Source organism: Pistacia vera, unplaced genomic scaffold (genome assembly GCF_008641045.1).
Source record: "Pistacia vera cultivar Batoury unplaced genomic scaffold, PisVer_v2 Contig479, whole genome shotgun sequence".
Taxonomy (NCBI): Eukaryota; Viridiplantae; Streptophyta; class Magnoliopsida; order Sapindales; family Anacardiaceae; genus Pistacia; species Pistacia vera.
This window is the reverse complement of record NW_022196311.1, coordinates 366,655-381,298: the sequence shown is the minus strand read 5'-3', so window position 1 is coordinate 381,298 and position 14,644 is coordinate 366,655. Positions and strand designations below refer to the sequence as shown.

The window sequence follows — 14,644 nt, the reverse complement described above, 5'->3', positions numbered from 1 at the left end:
TAGATGAGTACTAATATGTGTACTAACTAAAGCATAGTACCCGTACTATGCGCATAGTACGGGTACTATGCTTTAGTTAGTACACATATTAGTACTCATCCATTAGTACCCATAGCATCACTCGGTTTGGAAAGGGCTATGGTGGTGATGGTTTGGAATGGGATGGTACAAGAGCAGTTTGGTAATAGCACTTGTCAGAGCTCCAGAGTCACTAATAGTGTCATTTAAGAATGAGAATATGGAATAAATGAAACGAGAGGTAGAAACTTGCCATTCACTAATCTTTGGGTGGGAACATGTCGTTTGCTCCCCCAAAAAAAAAAATGCTTTTGACTCAAAAAGGGCATATTAGTAAATTTATATGAAATATTTAAAATAGGGTAATTAATAATAGAAAACCTCTTATGATTCACTTACTCTTTTTGAAGTATAAACAATAAATACTCTCAGGTTATTTTTATTAATACTCATAATAAGTCAAGTTCAGGTTATACTTCTGAAAACGAACTAGTTCAAATTTTCATATTTAAACTTGCATCCTGATGAATCAAAAAGACAAGTTTTGACTAAAAGAATTAACACGATACAAATATAACCCAACATGAACTTGTTCCAACACGACCCATTGCTCCTCTAAGTCAATGAAAATTCTACTTCGGAAACAACAAGGGTATTTCATTACAAAATAAAAATATCAGGGGCCATAATGAATTTACCTCCTCACTAAATTTGAAGATAAAACAGGTAAAGAGAAAAACCTGTCTTGTCTGTCTAACTCACAAGTGCACATACAGATACTAAACACTCACAAATGACATCAATCCCGATTCTTTCGTCTTTATTTATATATAGCTTTCAAGATTCTTTTTTTCTCACATATTTTTTTATACATATATAGCCATTAACTAATTATATCTTCGTGCATTTGTTCAACTGATTTTGCTTCAAGTTTGTGGTGAAGATGGGGAGATTTCCTTTGTGGGTTCTTGTTTTTGTGTTGGTTTTTGTTAAAATGGTGGTGGCAACAAGAGGTGGAAATGCAGAAGATGTAAAGGTTTGGCCTTTGCCGTATTCTGTGTGCCATGGCCAGAAAAAAATGTACATGAGTGGAGATTTCAAGTTGTTGAGCCATGGAAGCAAGTTCAGCGACGCTTCTGGGATTTTGAAAGATGGGTTCGCTCGGTTTGTTGATCTTTTGAAGTTGGCTCATGCTGTTGATGGTAATGTTTCCAAGTATGATAATTCCTCCATTTTTGTGGGTTTGAATGTGGTCATTTTAACTCAACATGATGAGGTATATTTTGTTCATTTCTTTTTTGTTTACTTTTATTAGCAATTTGATTCCGAATATGAGATGTTTGTAGTTTGTAGTTTGTGGTGGCTTTTGCTTGGCCAAATTTATGGCTTTAATTCAATTTTGGCTTGAAAGCTAAAGGATCAATGCTCTTCTTTTGTTTGATTGTTTGATTCTTCAATAAGATTTCTAGAGGTTATAGCTTTAATTCAATTGTGGCTTGAAAGCTGGAGGATTAATGTTTTTTTATGTACTTTAAGAAACAGAAATAAACATTTTTACGCATAAGATTGTTATTGAAATTTGCAGTTACAATATGGGGTTGATGAGTCTTATAAGTTATTGGTTCCATCTCCTGAGATGCCGGCTTATGCGCAAATTGAGGTGGGCGCAACTGATCCTTTTTCTAATTCTTACTTTCAACTATGAAGTTATGTTTTGGATTAGTTGTTGACATTTGAGATGTTGGAAATTAGTTGGCGGAAATTTGTTGGACCGATACGATTGTGACTTATATTAACCATGAATGTAGCAAGAACATTGACAAGAATGTGAAAAGTGAAAATAATTGTCTTTGAATGCTGGCATTAAGTCTGTACCACAAAAAAAGAATCGAAAATAATTCTCTGCTTTTTGGGATGTAAATCTTCAGGGCATTTATTTTTAAAGAATAATGTTTATATTTCTTAACCAATTCATGAGGTCAGTGGACCGTCACAAAATACATTATAAAACTTCCTAAGCATTTTGATGATAGAAACATAGGATAGATGACCATAAAAAAGAAAAAATTAATCTAAATTGTTTGGTCTTCGCCAACTCCATGGTTGATTCTCTTTGTGAATGCTTAAGTGAAGTTTGTTATGAATGGAACATTAGAGATCAGATTTGGTCATTTCGTTTTGGATGGCCCTTAACCTGGTAAAATTCTTCAACTTTGCTTATTTGGCATGAACAAATGAGTTATATTGTCATGGTTTTCACCTTCTTTTATGTGGTATTTTAGCTGAAACAGTACAGTTTGTACCATCTTTGTTCATTATGGATGAATAAGACATTTGTCTATTGAATTAATTTATGATTGCATATGAACTTTAAATGAGAAACTATTGCTGCAGGCAACCTTAAGAAGGTATGTCCATGATGCATAGTTGGCAGTGCCTGATGGATGATGAGCATGTATCATTTGTTTGTGTACTTGGCATGATGTAAAATACAGAGATAATATTAATTTTCAACTCTCTGATCATTTCAAATTTATTATGAAACAATGCAGGCGCAGACAGTTTACGGGGCTTTACATGCTCTTCAGGTTAGTTGCTGTCATTCACGGTACATTGTCATTGATGCTTTGCAGGTTTAAATAGAATACGTAGTTCTTAAAATACTTGTATTTGCATGAAATGTTGCAGACCTTGAGCCAAATATGTCAATTCAACTTCAAGTCCAGGATAATTGATGTTCCAATGACACCATGGACCATTTCTGATAAGCCAAGGTTCCCTTTCCGAGGGCTCTTAATTGGTGAGAAGCTTTTCTATGCTTGCTTTATGACATGTTCGAGTGATTGTTGTCGTTTTCAGCTCTGGTTCAATTTGTATATTAAAAACTATTTGAAAATCGTTTGCAGTAATTGATGAGTCCTACACATATAACTACTTCTGCAAATAATTAACATAGCTGCATTCAATTTGTTAGGAATTAATAAAGGTTATTTGACTTGGAAATTTTGTTTTCCAACATGAATATGTTTATCTGATTAAGTAAAATCTCTGCAGATACATCTCGACATTATCAACCAGTTCCAGTGATTAAGAGTGTTATTGACTCTATGGCCTATGCAAAGCTGGTATGTAATTCGGCACTGTCGAAGCTACTATTGTGAATTGGTTGATATTTTTATTTCATTACTGCTTGATTCAAGATCATTAGTCGATAGCTAGGGACACAATGATAGTATTTAAGCTGCTAAGCCCCTAAAAGCTCTAATAAGAATGCATATATTTGTCGTGCTAATAATTATATGAAGTGATAAAGCTGGCATAACTCATGTCATTGGTTTAAACTAGTAGTTCAATTGTTTTAAAGATGGCACCTTTGCAAATTAATCTATATGAACTATTACTTCTTGCTTTCATCCAGAATGTGTTGCACTGGCACATTGTAGATACGCAATCTTTTCCTTTGGAGATACCTTCATATCCAAAACTTTGGGATGGTGCATATTCAGTTTCTGAAAGATATACAATGACTGATGCTGCTGAAATTGTGAGGCAAGTGATCTCAGTCTTGTTTGCACCCTTTATATTATTCTTGTTTAGTTATCTCTAACATATTGATCATCAAAATTTTGCAGTTACGCTCAAAAACGAGGAATCAATGTATTGGCTGAGATAGATGTTCCGGGACATGCTTTCTCTTGGTAATTATGACATGCAATTCTCACTACAGTGTTTTTCTTGTCGTAGAAAACATACATTTCATTCAAACATCGATTTCATTTATACAGTAGATTAAACAGTGAGCTTGTAATTTTTAGAATTGATGGTAATTATCATATTGGAGATATATCATTATATTTCCGTTTTAAATCTGTTTAGTTTTTACTTGATCCAACTATTTAAGCTAATAGGAAAGTACCCAACATTAATATTTAAGCTCTAATGCAATGTAAGAAAAACCCAGAAATCTGCCTAAACTTGCAAATTGTTTAAGTGCTGACACTGTAAAGAACATATCAGTTGAAGTATCAGAGATAGTTGCGGGCATTCAACACACTTGGGTTTGCAAACAAGCAAAAGGAGAACAAGTCTCTATGTTGTTTTTGCGACTATAATTAGCTCTGTTTAAATTTTTAGCAAAAATGAACACCTATAATATCTACATTTTCATTCTTTGGTATCGCTCATCATGGTATGTAAAGAAGCTTTTACAACGTCCTTTCATTCAGGTTTTGGAGTAATTTATAGTTTTAATTTTTAGGGGCGTTGGCTATCCTTCTTTGTGGCCATCAAAGGACTGTCAGCAGCCACTTGATGTCAGCAATGATTTTACATTCAAAGTGATAGATGGGATACTTTCAGGTAATGTCAACATATCTGTCAAAACAGTAGCTTCATGTCATAAAGATAATGTGTTTACAAAAGACCTGGCATCGCATTTTTTCTTCTGTAAATAAGTATGCTTTACATCGAAGAAGAAAAAGTTATGAAAACTGTCTAATACTATTGAAACTTTTAATGTTTCAGATTTCAGTAAAGTCTTTAAATTTAAATTTGTTCACTTGGGAGGTGATGAAGTCAATACAAGTAAGTTCAATAATTTTAAACTTGCACTCATAGATGAAGTATGGCAATGCAATCATGATAACTCATTAAGAATACATTACTATTTTTCAGGTTGCTGGAGAACGACTTCTCACATATCGAAATGGTAACAATATCAAAATCTAGTCCTTTAAAAATAAACATTAGTTATTGTGACCGATGCTTTTCTTCCTTAGAACTTTTTCATAAACCACGAAAACCAGTAGACGGTCTATTAGATTGTTGACTATTCAATATGCAGGTTAAAACAGCAGGGGATGAATGAATCCGAAGCGTATCAGTACTTTGTCTTGAAAGCTCAGAAAATAGCTCTCTCCCATGGATATGAACTAGTTAACTGGTATGAATCTTATGAATAGAAGTCTATGATCAATGACATCGTTGTCACGTTTTATCACTCATAAAGATGATACATGACAGGGAGGAGACATTCAACAACTTTGGGAAAAAATTGAGTCCAAAAACTGTGGTTCACAACTGGTATGATCTACACTCGAATCCAACCTAGACAATTGGTCCCTAAGATTCGTTATATCAGAATGTCATAGAATAAGCTGGTCATTGAAAATTTTATTTGTAAAGATTCATTCATAATTATCTATGTATATGATTGATAAAATTTGATTTATTCTTAAAATCTTCCTTGCAGGCTTGGAAGTGGTGTTGCTGAAAATGTTGTTAAGGCTGGACTAAGGTGCATTGTAAGCAACCAGGACAAGTGGTATTTGGACCACTTGGATACTCCATGGCAGCAGTTCTATTTGAATGAACCACTAACAAATATCAAAGAATCTAGCCAACAGAAATTAGTTATCGGTGGTGAGGTTTGCATGTGGGGTGAAACAGTCGATGCCTCAGATATTCAGCAAACGATATGGCCACGTGCTGCAGCAGCTGCTGGTACTTCCCTTTTATATTGGCTCAATATTTAGTCGTTTGCACCGTATAAACTTCTAACAATATTGATGTTCTTCCTTTTGCTCCCTCTCGCGCTGAAGAGCGATTATGGACACCGTATGGTAAGCTGGCAAAGGATACAACACTAGTTACTGGAAGGCTGGCTCACTTCAGGTGTTTGCTAAATCAAAGAGGAATTGCAGCTGCTCCACTTGCTGCAGGCGGTCGTGGTACTCCCTATGAACCTGATTCCTGCTATAAGCAATAATAAGCTGAAACACAGTCCCAACTTTTGCTGGTTAAAATGCAACTGTGCTTCAAAATTACACCCATTCTTAATGTCCTTGAAATAATGAAACCGCTTAAAAATCAATGCTGTCCTTCTGCGCCATTTTCTGCTTGCATCGTAAACAGTTATCTTGAACTTAGACCATTGATTCAATGCAGGATGTTAGTGATCATAACTGTACATTCCCAGAAATTTGAAAAGTGGTTTGGTTGTGTCTTTCGTCTTGCTTTTCTTTTTGAGGAATCAATCTTCAATGTCTACGACTCAGCAAAATCGGAAAGTACATATAATTTTTACTTCATTTAGCAAGTAAAGGTTGGTGGTTGACAGGTTCATACTTTCCACAGGCATATTTTGCTCGATTAGTTTGAACGGTTTCATGATATGTTACGTAAATGTATGCACGTATGAGAAGATATGTCAATGTCACTCTCTGATATCATTGTATGAATAAACATATCTGACGTTTTTGTACAAGCAAGAATGTAAAAGTAAAACCAAAACTTGAGGGACATTAGCATGTACGAAGTTTATTATACATAGCAGTTCAAGGCTTCCAAGGAGCTGGAGGGGGAGGGCTCTGTGGATACAGTGGTGGAACAGCTGTAAACATGGTGTTTTTGTCAATGCCATAACCAGCGGTTGTTGTCAAGGATGCAAGTGCAGCAACCAGGCCAGCGTTCCCAGCTAATGTTGGCTCGGTGTAGCTATAATTGCCACGCACGTCGCGAAACTTGTCAAACTTATCAGGCCCTCCAACCATGGCTCCCGTAATGTTGTGAGGGTTGGGATTCTTGGTGTCGCGCCACTTGAATCCTCCAGTGCATGAGTACTTCTTGTTGTCTTTGGGTATTGAAGCACCCCGGTGATGTACATGCCTGGGAAACTTGTTGCCGAACCCCACCACATAGCTCATCTTCAAGGGGTTCTTACCCAGAATGTAATCCACCTGTGCAAAATATAAAAATGACCAATTAGTGATCATTCAAGAGGCTTCCGTGCATTCGCTGCACATACAAGCAGTCAATTATGAAATCGTATGTGAAACGGATAGATTGATCGATTACCTGAGAGGTTGAGAAATTCCTTAGCTGATCTAATGAAATGAAAGAAGGACCACAGGTGAAACCAGGAACATCAGTAGCATTCAGGTAATCAACAAACAGAGATGCCAAGAAAGCAGCATTAGCCATATACTGCAGAGGCTGTGCTTTTCCATGGTTCAGTTCGATCATTCCCCCTGATTAAAACATCAATCCATCTCTATCAATCAACAACTCATTATCTATCTAAAGTCATTCTTTCTTGCAGACGTTCGTCTTAGAAGATAGATAAAAGAGAAAACTACGAGTATTCTGTTATAAATTTTGTGAATTCATCTTCTATTTTCTAAAATATTAAAAATGATTAGAAAATGAAAAAAAAAAAAAAAAAAGGGAAAAGGAAATGAGTTCATAAACGAACAGAAGCGCATACCTTTAGTCCAGTTGAAGACATGGAATTGCTGAAGATAAGAGCACATAGTAAGAGTTGTTGTGTTGTGATACATCCTCAACATGTCCTCATAAGGATATCCAGGATTCAGGAAAATCCTGAACCTTGTCAACAGGAGCATGGCAGCAGGCAGTTTATTATCCCAATTGAGAACAATATTATCAGGCGTCATAAAAAATGCCCTGGAATGCTTCGGCAATCCAGAATTTGTTGCCAGGGAAATATAGGAATTATTCCCAGTGGCATAATACAGCCATGCAGCTCCCCACATATATTCATCATAATAGCCAGTAGAGTTATAATATGGCTCGATGTAAGGGTTCCCTCTTGAATACGTTCTTCGTTTGCCGCCGTCTCGGGCGAAATCAAACACTGTTTTGGCACCTTTGATCAGCTTCTTGGAGTATGCAGAATTGTCACGGAAAACAATGGAGGCTGCCGCGAGAGCCGCCGCCATTTCCCCGGCGAGATCAGGGCCTGCCTGGATTGTTTGTACTGGTCTTCGATAGTCCATGTCTTCTGGTCTCGTCCAACAGTAGTGATCATCTGGTTCTGAAGTGCCATTCTGAGATCCACCAACCTGGGCATGGATTTGGTTAATCTTGGTGGCAGTAGAATTGAAGGTAAGAAGCAAATAGTCAGTGCCCCATTTGATGAGATCTCTGACATGGTCGTACTCTCCAATGGTTTCATATTTGTGACTGTATTCAATCAAACTCCAACTCAGCATTGTCATGGCATATGACATTGGAAAATGAAACTTTGTGTTATCACCAGCATCATAATATCCTCCAACAAGACCTCCTTTAACATCACTCAAATTACTCCCATCATTCAGCCCTGAATTCCCCCTCCATGATATCCCATTGCTCTTCGGCAATTTCCCAGCTGCACCCACAAACACAAATTAACTACACCTTTAAAATCATGCATTAATCAACCATGGAAGAAGAAGATCTCAGTTGAAGCACATGGGATCCAGAATAATACTTCATTTTAATTATTTTAAAATTAAGAAAAAAATTAAACCTCGCTTATATCACTATTATTCCCATATTATGAGGTAAGAAATTATTATAATTAAATAATTGAAAATTTATTATTAATTTCTTCTTATAAATTGGACCCACACGGAGTTTTATTCTTTAGGCTATTCCCTCTTAGTCAAGTAAGCCGTGTAAATTAATCAACCAATTCATACTATGATCAAGGGATTATTTTTTGAACCTTATAGAGCAAGACTCAATCGATCAACCCGAAAATATAATCGGACGGTCCAAATTACTTTTAAAAAATAAAATATGTTAGGGTTACGCTATTTCTTTCTCGACTTTCGAATTATAGTGACAAAACTTAATCAATCCGAATTCAAAAAGTGGTACGACTAATGCTATCCCTTTCTCGATCTTTGTTTTACTATGTAAAAACTTACTCGACCATAATTCAAAAGGTATGACGATAACTTTATCCGATTCGATCATAATTAAAAAAGGTAACACCTCTTCACTTTTCGATGATGGTCTAAAAACTTTATTCGGCGTAATTTAATATGATGTAATAGATATTATTGTCTTATTTTTAACCTTTAAGTTATGATCTTAATATTGACTAACGTTATCATCATTTCGATGGTAATTTAAAAGCTAAATAAAAAAAAAAAACGATAATTTTAGAGGTAATGTTACCATAATCAATAAGTTAGAAAAGGAAAACGATATTTTTAAAGGTAACGTTAGCGTAATTAATAAATAAAAAAGAAAAACAATAATTTTAAAGGTACCGGCACCGTCGTAATTAGCCAAAAAAAAAAAAAAAAACTACACGCCTGTTCTTCTGAGTTCTAAGAGAGCATGCAGAATGTTATAAACAATCAAAATCAAGAACAAAAATGGCGAAATCGACGAGATAGACTTACACTTCTGAGCATTGAAGAAGAGGAGAGCCTTCTGGAGGGCGACGGTATAATTATCCGGAGGAGGAGGTTTGGCTTTGTGTTTGGGAATCGTTTTAACGATGATGATCGGGAGAGCGATAACCACAAAGGCGATGGCGATAGACAAGAGCGTCCATTTAAACGCCTTGCGGCTTAACAAAATGCATCCCAAGTCTACGTACTTCTTCTTCTTCTTTTCTGGAGGTCCAAGTAGCCAGCTCTGCTGCGTCTCATCGAGATGATGATGATGATGATGTAGATGTTGCTGCGAATGCAACGACGCTTTGTCCCACTCGCTTAATTCACGACTCTTTTGGTTATCGTTCTGGTCTACGATCTCCAACGAGCCTCCCCAGTGGTTGCCGCCGTGCATTTTTTTTTTTATTATATATCCTTCTTCACGCTCTCCCTCTCTGAGATTATTAGCTTGAACGCCCCTGTATAAATATTTGAAGAAGAAGAGTACGTTGACTAGATTAATTACTGTAATGATTTTGAAATTGAATTAAATAATTAAATTTTGTCTGGAATTAAAATATCAAGTTGATTGGTTTTGATGTGAATGGAAGGTTTGAATATGACAGTAAACAGCTGTTTGCAGATGGAGAAAGGATGGAAAAGTCTCCACCGAATTGAACTCTTGGAATCTTATAGGGCAAGCCTCAAGGACCAAAATGTATTAACTCTGTGTTTTAGGGGTTAAACTGTCAAGTTTAGCGGATGAGAGGGGCCAATATAGAAATAAAAATATGAGGGGCCAATAATGAGAAATGAAAATATCATATTTTTATATAAATCTTAAACTATTTATTTCATTACCTTCTATATTTTGATGAGAGATAAAAGGAAATAGGTAAGAAGATAAAAAGATGAAAATAGTTATAGGGTTCTAAATTTTGAAATGTAATTTACAATAGTTTTTACTTGGATGGGATTAAAGCTTAATCAAGATTAATTAAAAACTTATTAAAGTGGAATGACGAAAATGCCCATTACCCTTTAACGAACTTTGACGACGTTAGAGCTTAAGGATATACTTTGATCAATGTTCAATTTTTGCAATGAATTTAAATTTGATTTCCCATTTTACCTCTAAATCAATTTATTTAAATCTAAATTATTTTATAAATATATTATAATGTACTATTAATTTAATATTTAGAAATTTTAAGAAATTTTAAGAAATTTCTAAATTTTCAAAATATTAGAAAATCTTCAAATTGTTAAACACGGACCAAATTCGTCGGCCAAGATTGCTCACGCACCAGCAGTGATGTTGGGAGCATGGTACAAATTCGCCGATTGATGAGTTTGACCAGCGTTGACTAGTTTAAAATTTTTAAAATATTTTTTATTTTTCTGATTTTTTAACTTTTAATTTTTTGAAATTTATATTTAAATAGAAAATAAAAAATATTTATTTAATAAAATAAATTAAGGGCATTTTAGTCCAAAAGCAACAAATTGTTTTCCATTCCATCCATATTTTTTACTAAAAGCGAATAAAGTAATCTTATTCTATTTATTCCATTCCATGATTTCTATTTATAATACTTTCATTTCATCCACTTCTAATCCACTCCACAAACCAAACAGAATTAATAAAATAAGGGCATTTAGGTCGTGTTTGGCTTAATAGGTAATATAAAGCTAGAGCCAGCTTGATTTCTCTGATTTTTCTCAAACCACGTGCTTCTGCTTTCTCAACACGTTCCTCTTTCTATATTTGACTTTAATTAATTTCCTAATTATAATTACTCCATATTTAATTATTTATATTTCCCACGTTACACCAACTAAACAATATATTACAAGTGTAATATATCCATCTTATTAATTTTCTGTTAAGGGTATGCGTCAGAGGCTTTTTTTTTACTGGTTTTGAGCGGTTTTTAATTAGACTGGTTTTAAAGTGTTTTATTATTTGTTAAATTTTTTATGTACTGGTTTTGACTAGTTTAAAAACCTCCCAGAACCAGTATAGTATATTTTTGAGGGGTTTATAAAACTGGTTTTGGTTGGTTTTAAAATTTTATTCCATAAATACTTTATCCGCTATAAAACTATCTCAATTATATCTAAATAAAATAAAAAATAACAATGTTATGCACGTTTTCAATCATATTAAATATAAAATAATTTTAAGCACTCATAAAAAAAAATTATTAAAATCTCATTTCTATATGCTTTGTTAGAAAAGTGGAGTTACAAATTTTTAATAATTCTAGATGCTGCAAAGAATGGTGAAGAAAGATAAGAAGACTTTATCACATTTGAAGTTATAATTAATATTTTTGTCGAGGTTCTTCAAATATATATATGACATAACAGTAATTAATGCTACACTGATCAATTTTATGATGAATTCATAACATAAACAATAGACTTGTAACATCAAATAATTAACTTGTGACGGTGAAAAACCACGAATTTTAAATGTTTACATATATTGTTTTGATCATATTTAATAATAATTTGTAAAAGAATATAAATACCTAATCCATAAATTAATTTTAAATATCCTCTAAGTAAATAAGATTATTATAAAATAAATAAATAAATGTTCAGCTAAGTCAATGAAAATCACTTACCTTAATCGATGCATCGATATCTGCCAAAAGATATTCCCAGGCAGCAATTATAATGCACGTTGAATTTTTATAATTTGTGTTGGGAATTAAATCATTAATGTCATGTTCACATTACTTTTAAATCAATAAAAATAAAATATAAAATGTATTTAAAATTACCATTTGCGTAATGCATGGAGAAATTAAATTAAAACTAAGACTAAGTCAATTTTGAACAACTGTATGCACCTGGCATTAACAGTACATTTAAATTTTCATTTTATGGAATCAAAAAATTTATTTATTTTGTTAAACTGTATTTTTTTTTATTGGTAAACCTAGTAATTATCTCTCTTGCTATTTGAATATAAAACGGAGAAAGGTAAAAAAAAAAAAATGTATTTAAATTATATATCAAACGGGTTTGTTATTTAATAATTTTTTCGTTAAATGTAACAGTAATTAAAGGATTTTTTTTATAGATTTTAAGTATATTTTAAAAATTTGTATACTTTTTCTCATAAATTTTGAAAAAATTGTCCCCAGATTGATAAAAGTTGTTAAGGCTAATTCTGTCATTTTGACTATACGAGAAGGAGGAATGTCCCATTCATGAAAGTGATTAATTGAATTATAATATAAGGTTAGGGAGTTAACAAGTCAGTGTATATTAGTTAGCTAATGTGGAGTCAAATTATATGAAGAATAAATTTAATTAATTAACTAATTAGAAACATGAATCTGATGTTCATATATAATTTAATTAAATAATTAAAGTCAGCAAGAATTTTTTCTCTCCTTTCAATAGGCTTATAAGGTGTCGGTTCTAACAAGAGATGATGAAATGAGTGACGCATTTTTGTTTACCAATTCTAAACCAATGTTTTTGTTTTCTGGACCTTGAAATCGGAATAAGATGCAATATAAAGCTAGACACAAACAATAAAATTAGTAATTAATTAATTTAATTTCTGAAATGTAATTTTCCACTTTAAAGAGTTGATTATGTTAATGGGCCTATTTTCTTAAAGTCACATTACATAGGTGGGCTTAATAAAGCCCACAAGCCCATTTATTGAGGCCATAACACTTATACCAACTTAAGTAGATGATCACCTCCTTATTGAATCAAATGGGCTCCATAATTTGAGTTGTGAAAATAGATTTACTCTTTAAAGAAATTGAATATAAAGACGGTATACTTAATTTCTTTAATATAAAGATGGTGTACTTAATAATTAATTTCTTTAATATAAAGATGGTGTACTTAATAATGGGGCTATGATCAATTATATGGGGCTAAAAATCACTTCACTTTCTTTAAAGAGTAAAACTATTTTCATAACTCAAATTATATATATATATATATATTTGTGTGTGTGTGTGTGTGTGTGTGTGTACACACTTTGATAATAGAGAGAACCTCCAAACTCATTTTGCAAATTTGACTTCCGAAGTGAAGTTGTTATCGTATTCTACAATCTTTGAGAATTGACTCCTACCAAACCAAATCACACAAAGGGTTCCTCATCGAAAACAAAATGAATTTGAGTTAGAAATTGGAGCCCTACTTAATCCTACAATCTTTGAGAATTAACCCCTATCAGGCTAAATCATAAGGGGTCCCCAATTGAACCCTACATTAACCCTTACTAGACCAAATTATAAGGGTTTCAATTACAAATTTGAGTATCGGAAGGGGTTTTGCCCTGTCGAACTTTACAATCTTAGAGAAACAAGAAATGATAGTCTTTGGCCTTACATAGATAACTGTAAGGGGGCGTTTGGTTGGGGGTTATTGGGGATTACTAGAGTTAAGTTATTTTATATTACTTGATTATCATGTTTGGTTATCAAGTAATATAAGATACCGGTAATCTTCAAATACCAATAGTGGTTACTATTGGTAATATTAGAGGTAATCTGATTACCTCTATTTTCTTAGGTATTCTAAGATTACCAATGTTATCTTTTTTTATTACACTTTTATCTCTTATTAATAAAATTTTAGGACAATAATGCCCTTATTTTTAAATTTATTTACATGAATATGACTTTTACTATTTCACCTCAATTAATTAACTTTTTGGACAAAATTACCCTTGAATTCAAAATAAATTGTAGCCCACCCAAGCCACCACCCCCACCCACCTATCGTGGCATGCCGCCGACAACCACCGCCACGGCCAAAATGGCATACAGAAGGCCAAAAATGGCCATCGTGAGCCGATATGACCATTTTCGACCAGATCCATCATCGATATGGCTGTTAACGGCCATATTAGATCTAGTTGTCGACAGCCAGATCTATCATGTCTAGCCATTTCTGGCTAGATCTCTAGCCAGAAATGGCCATACGGCGCACGGAGATCATTTCCTGCCTTCTGTGCGCTGTTAGATTGCCGGCTGCAGGCGGCCGGCAGTGGCTGGGTTGGTGGGGGTACTTTGTTGATTTTCCAAACTTTTATTATAGGGTTGTTTTTGCTAAGTTTTTAAATGCAGGGGGGTTATAATATTCCAAATAATATAATTAATATTTAATTAGAGGACAGTTCAATAATTTAAATAACATACTCACCAATTTATTCCTCCAAACCAAACATATTAATATAATATACCCATCAATTAACCAAACATATGTTCCTAAAGATTCCTAGTAATCTTCAAGGTAATCTAACTTTTTAGTAATCCAACAGTCTCTGAACCAAATGCCCCCTGAGGGTGTTTTTGGTTAAGGGTTATATATGATTACTAAGGTAATGTCATCTTATAATACTTGATTACCACATTTGGTTGTTAACTAATATAAGATTCTGGTAATCTTCCAAAACCAATAGTAAT

The 14,644-nt window shown here is 33.6% G+C and overlaps 2 protein-coding genes across 2 annotated transcripts; one reads left to right on the top strand and one right to left on the bottom strand.

Moving 5' to 3' along the window:
* The first annotated feature begins 783 nt into the window (after positions 1 to 783).
* Positions 784 to 6,214, top strand: LOC116146532 (beta-hexosaminidase 3). Its single transcript, XM_031431943.1, has 14 exons — positions 784 to 1,294; positions 1,604 to 1,678; positions 2,571 to 2,606; positions 2,707 to 2,818; positions 3,073 to 3,143; positions 3,437 to 3,567; positions 3,651 to 3,716; positions 4,277 to 4,377; positions 4,543 to 4,602; positions 4,693 to 4,726; positions 4,862 to 4,960; positions 5,041 to 5,100; positions 5,270 to 5,520; positions 5,619 to 6,214. Exons 1-14 carry the CDS (start codon positions 962 to 964, stop codon positions 5,783 to 5,785), a joined length of 1,596 nt encoding a protein of 531 aa, XP_031287803.1. The 5' UTR covers positions 784 to 961; the 3' UTR covers positions 5,786 to 6,214.
* Positions 6,215 to 6,290: 76 nt separating this feature from the next.
* Positions 6,291 to 9,733, bottom strand: LOC116146529 (endoglucanase 12). Its single transcript, XM_031431942.1, has 4 exons — positions 9,216 to 9,733; positions 7,283 to 8,188; positions 6,874 to 7,046; positions 6,291 to 6,755 (listed from the first exon to the last, which is right to left on the bottom strand). The coding sequence occupies exons 1-4, from the start codon at positions 9,604 to 9,606 to the stop codon at positions 6,354 to 6,356; spliced, it is 1,872 nt and encodes a 623-aa protein (XP_031287802.1). The 5' UTR covers positions 9,607 to 9,733; the 3' UTR covers positions 6,291 to 6,353.
* Between the last annotated feature and the right edge of the window lie 4,911 nt (positions 9,734 to 14,644).

Excerpts from the sequence above, each read along its gene's own strand:
- LOC116146529 (XM_031431942.1), bottom strand. The coding sequence starts at position 9,606 with ATGCACGGCGGCAACCACTGGGGAGGCTCGTTGGAGATCGTAGACCAG. Across the intron at positions 8,189-9,215 it reads CTTCTTCAATGCTCAGAAGT|CTGGGAAATTGCCGAAGAGC; the intron begins GTAAGTCTATCT and ends TTGTGGGTGCAG. Across the intron at positions 6,756-6,873 it reads GGAATTTCTCAACCTCTCAG|GTGGATTACATTCTGGGTAA; the intron begins GTAATCGATCAA and ends TATTTTGCACAG.
- LOC116146532 (XM_031431943.1), top strand. The coding sequence starts at position 962 with ATGGGGAGATTTCCTTTGTGGGTTCTTGTTTTTGTGTTGGTTTTTGTT. Across the intron at positions 1,295-1,603 it reads TTTTAACTCAACATGATGAG|TTACAATATGGGGTTGATGA; the intron begins GTATATTTTGTT and ends TGAAATTTGCAG. Across the intron at positions 4,961-5,040 it reads GGATATGAACTAGTTAACTG|GGAGGAGACATTCAACAACT; the intron begins GTATGAATCTTA and ends GATACATGACAG.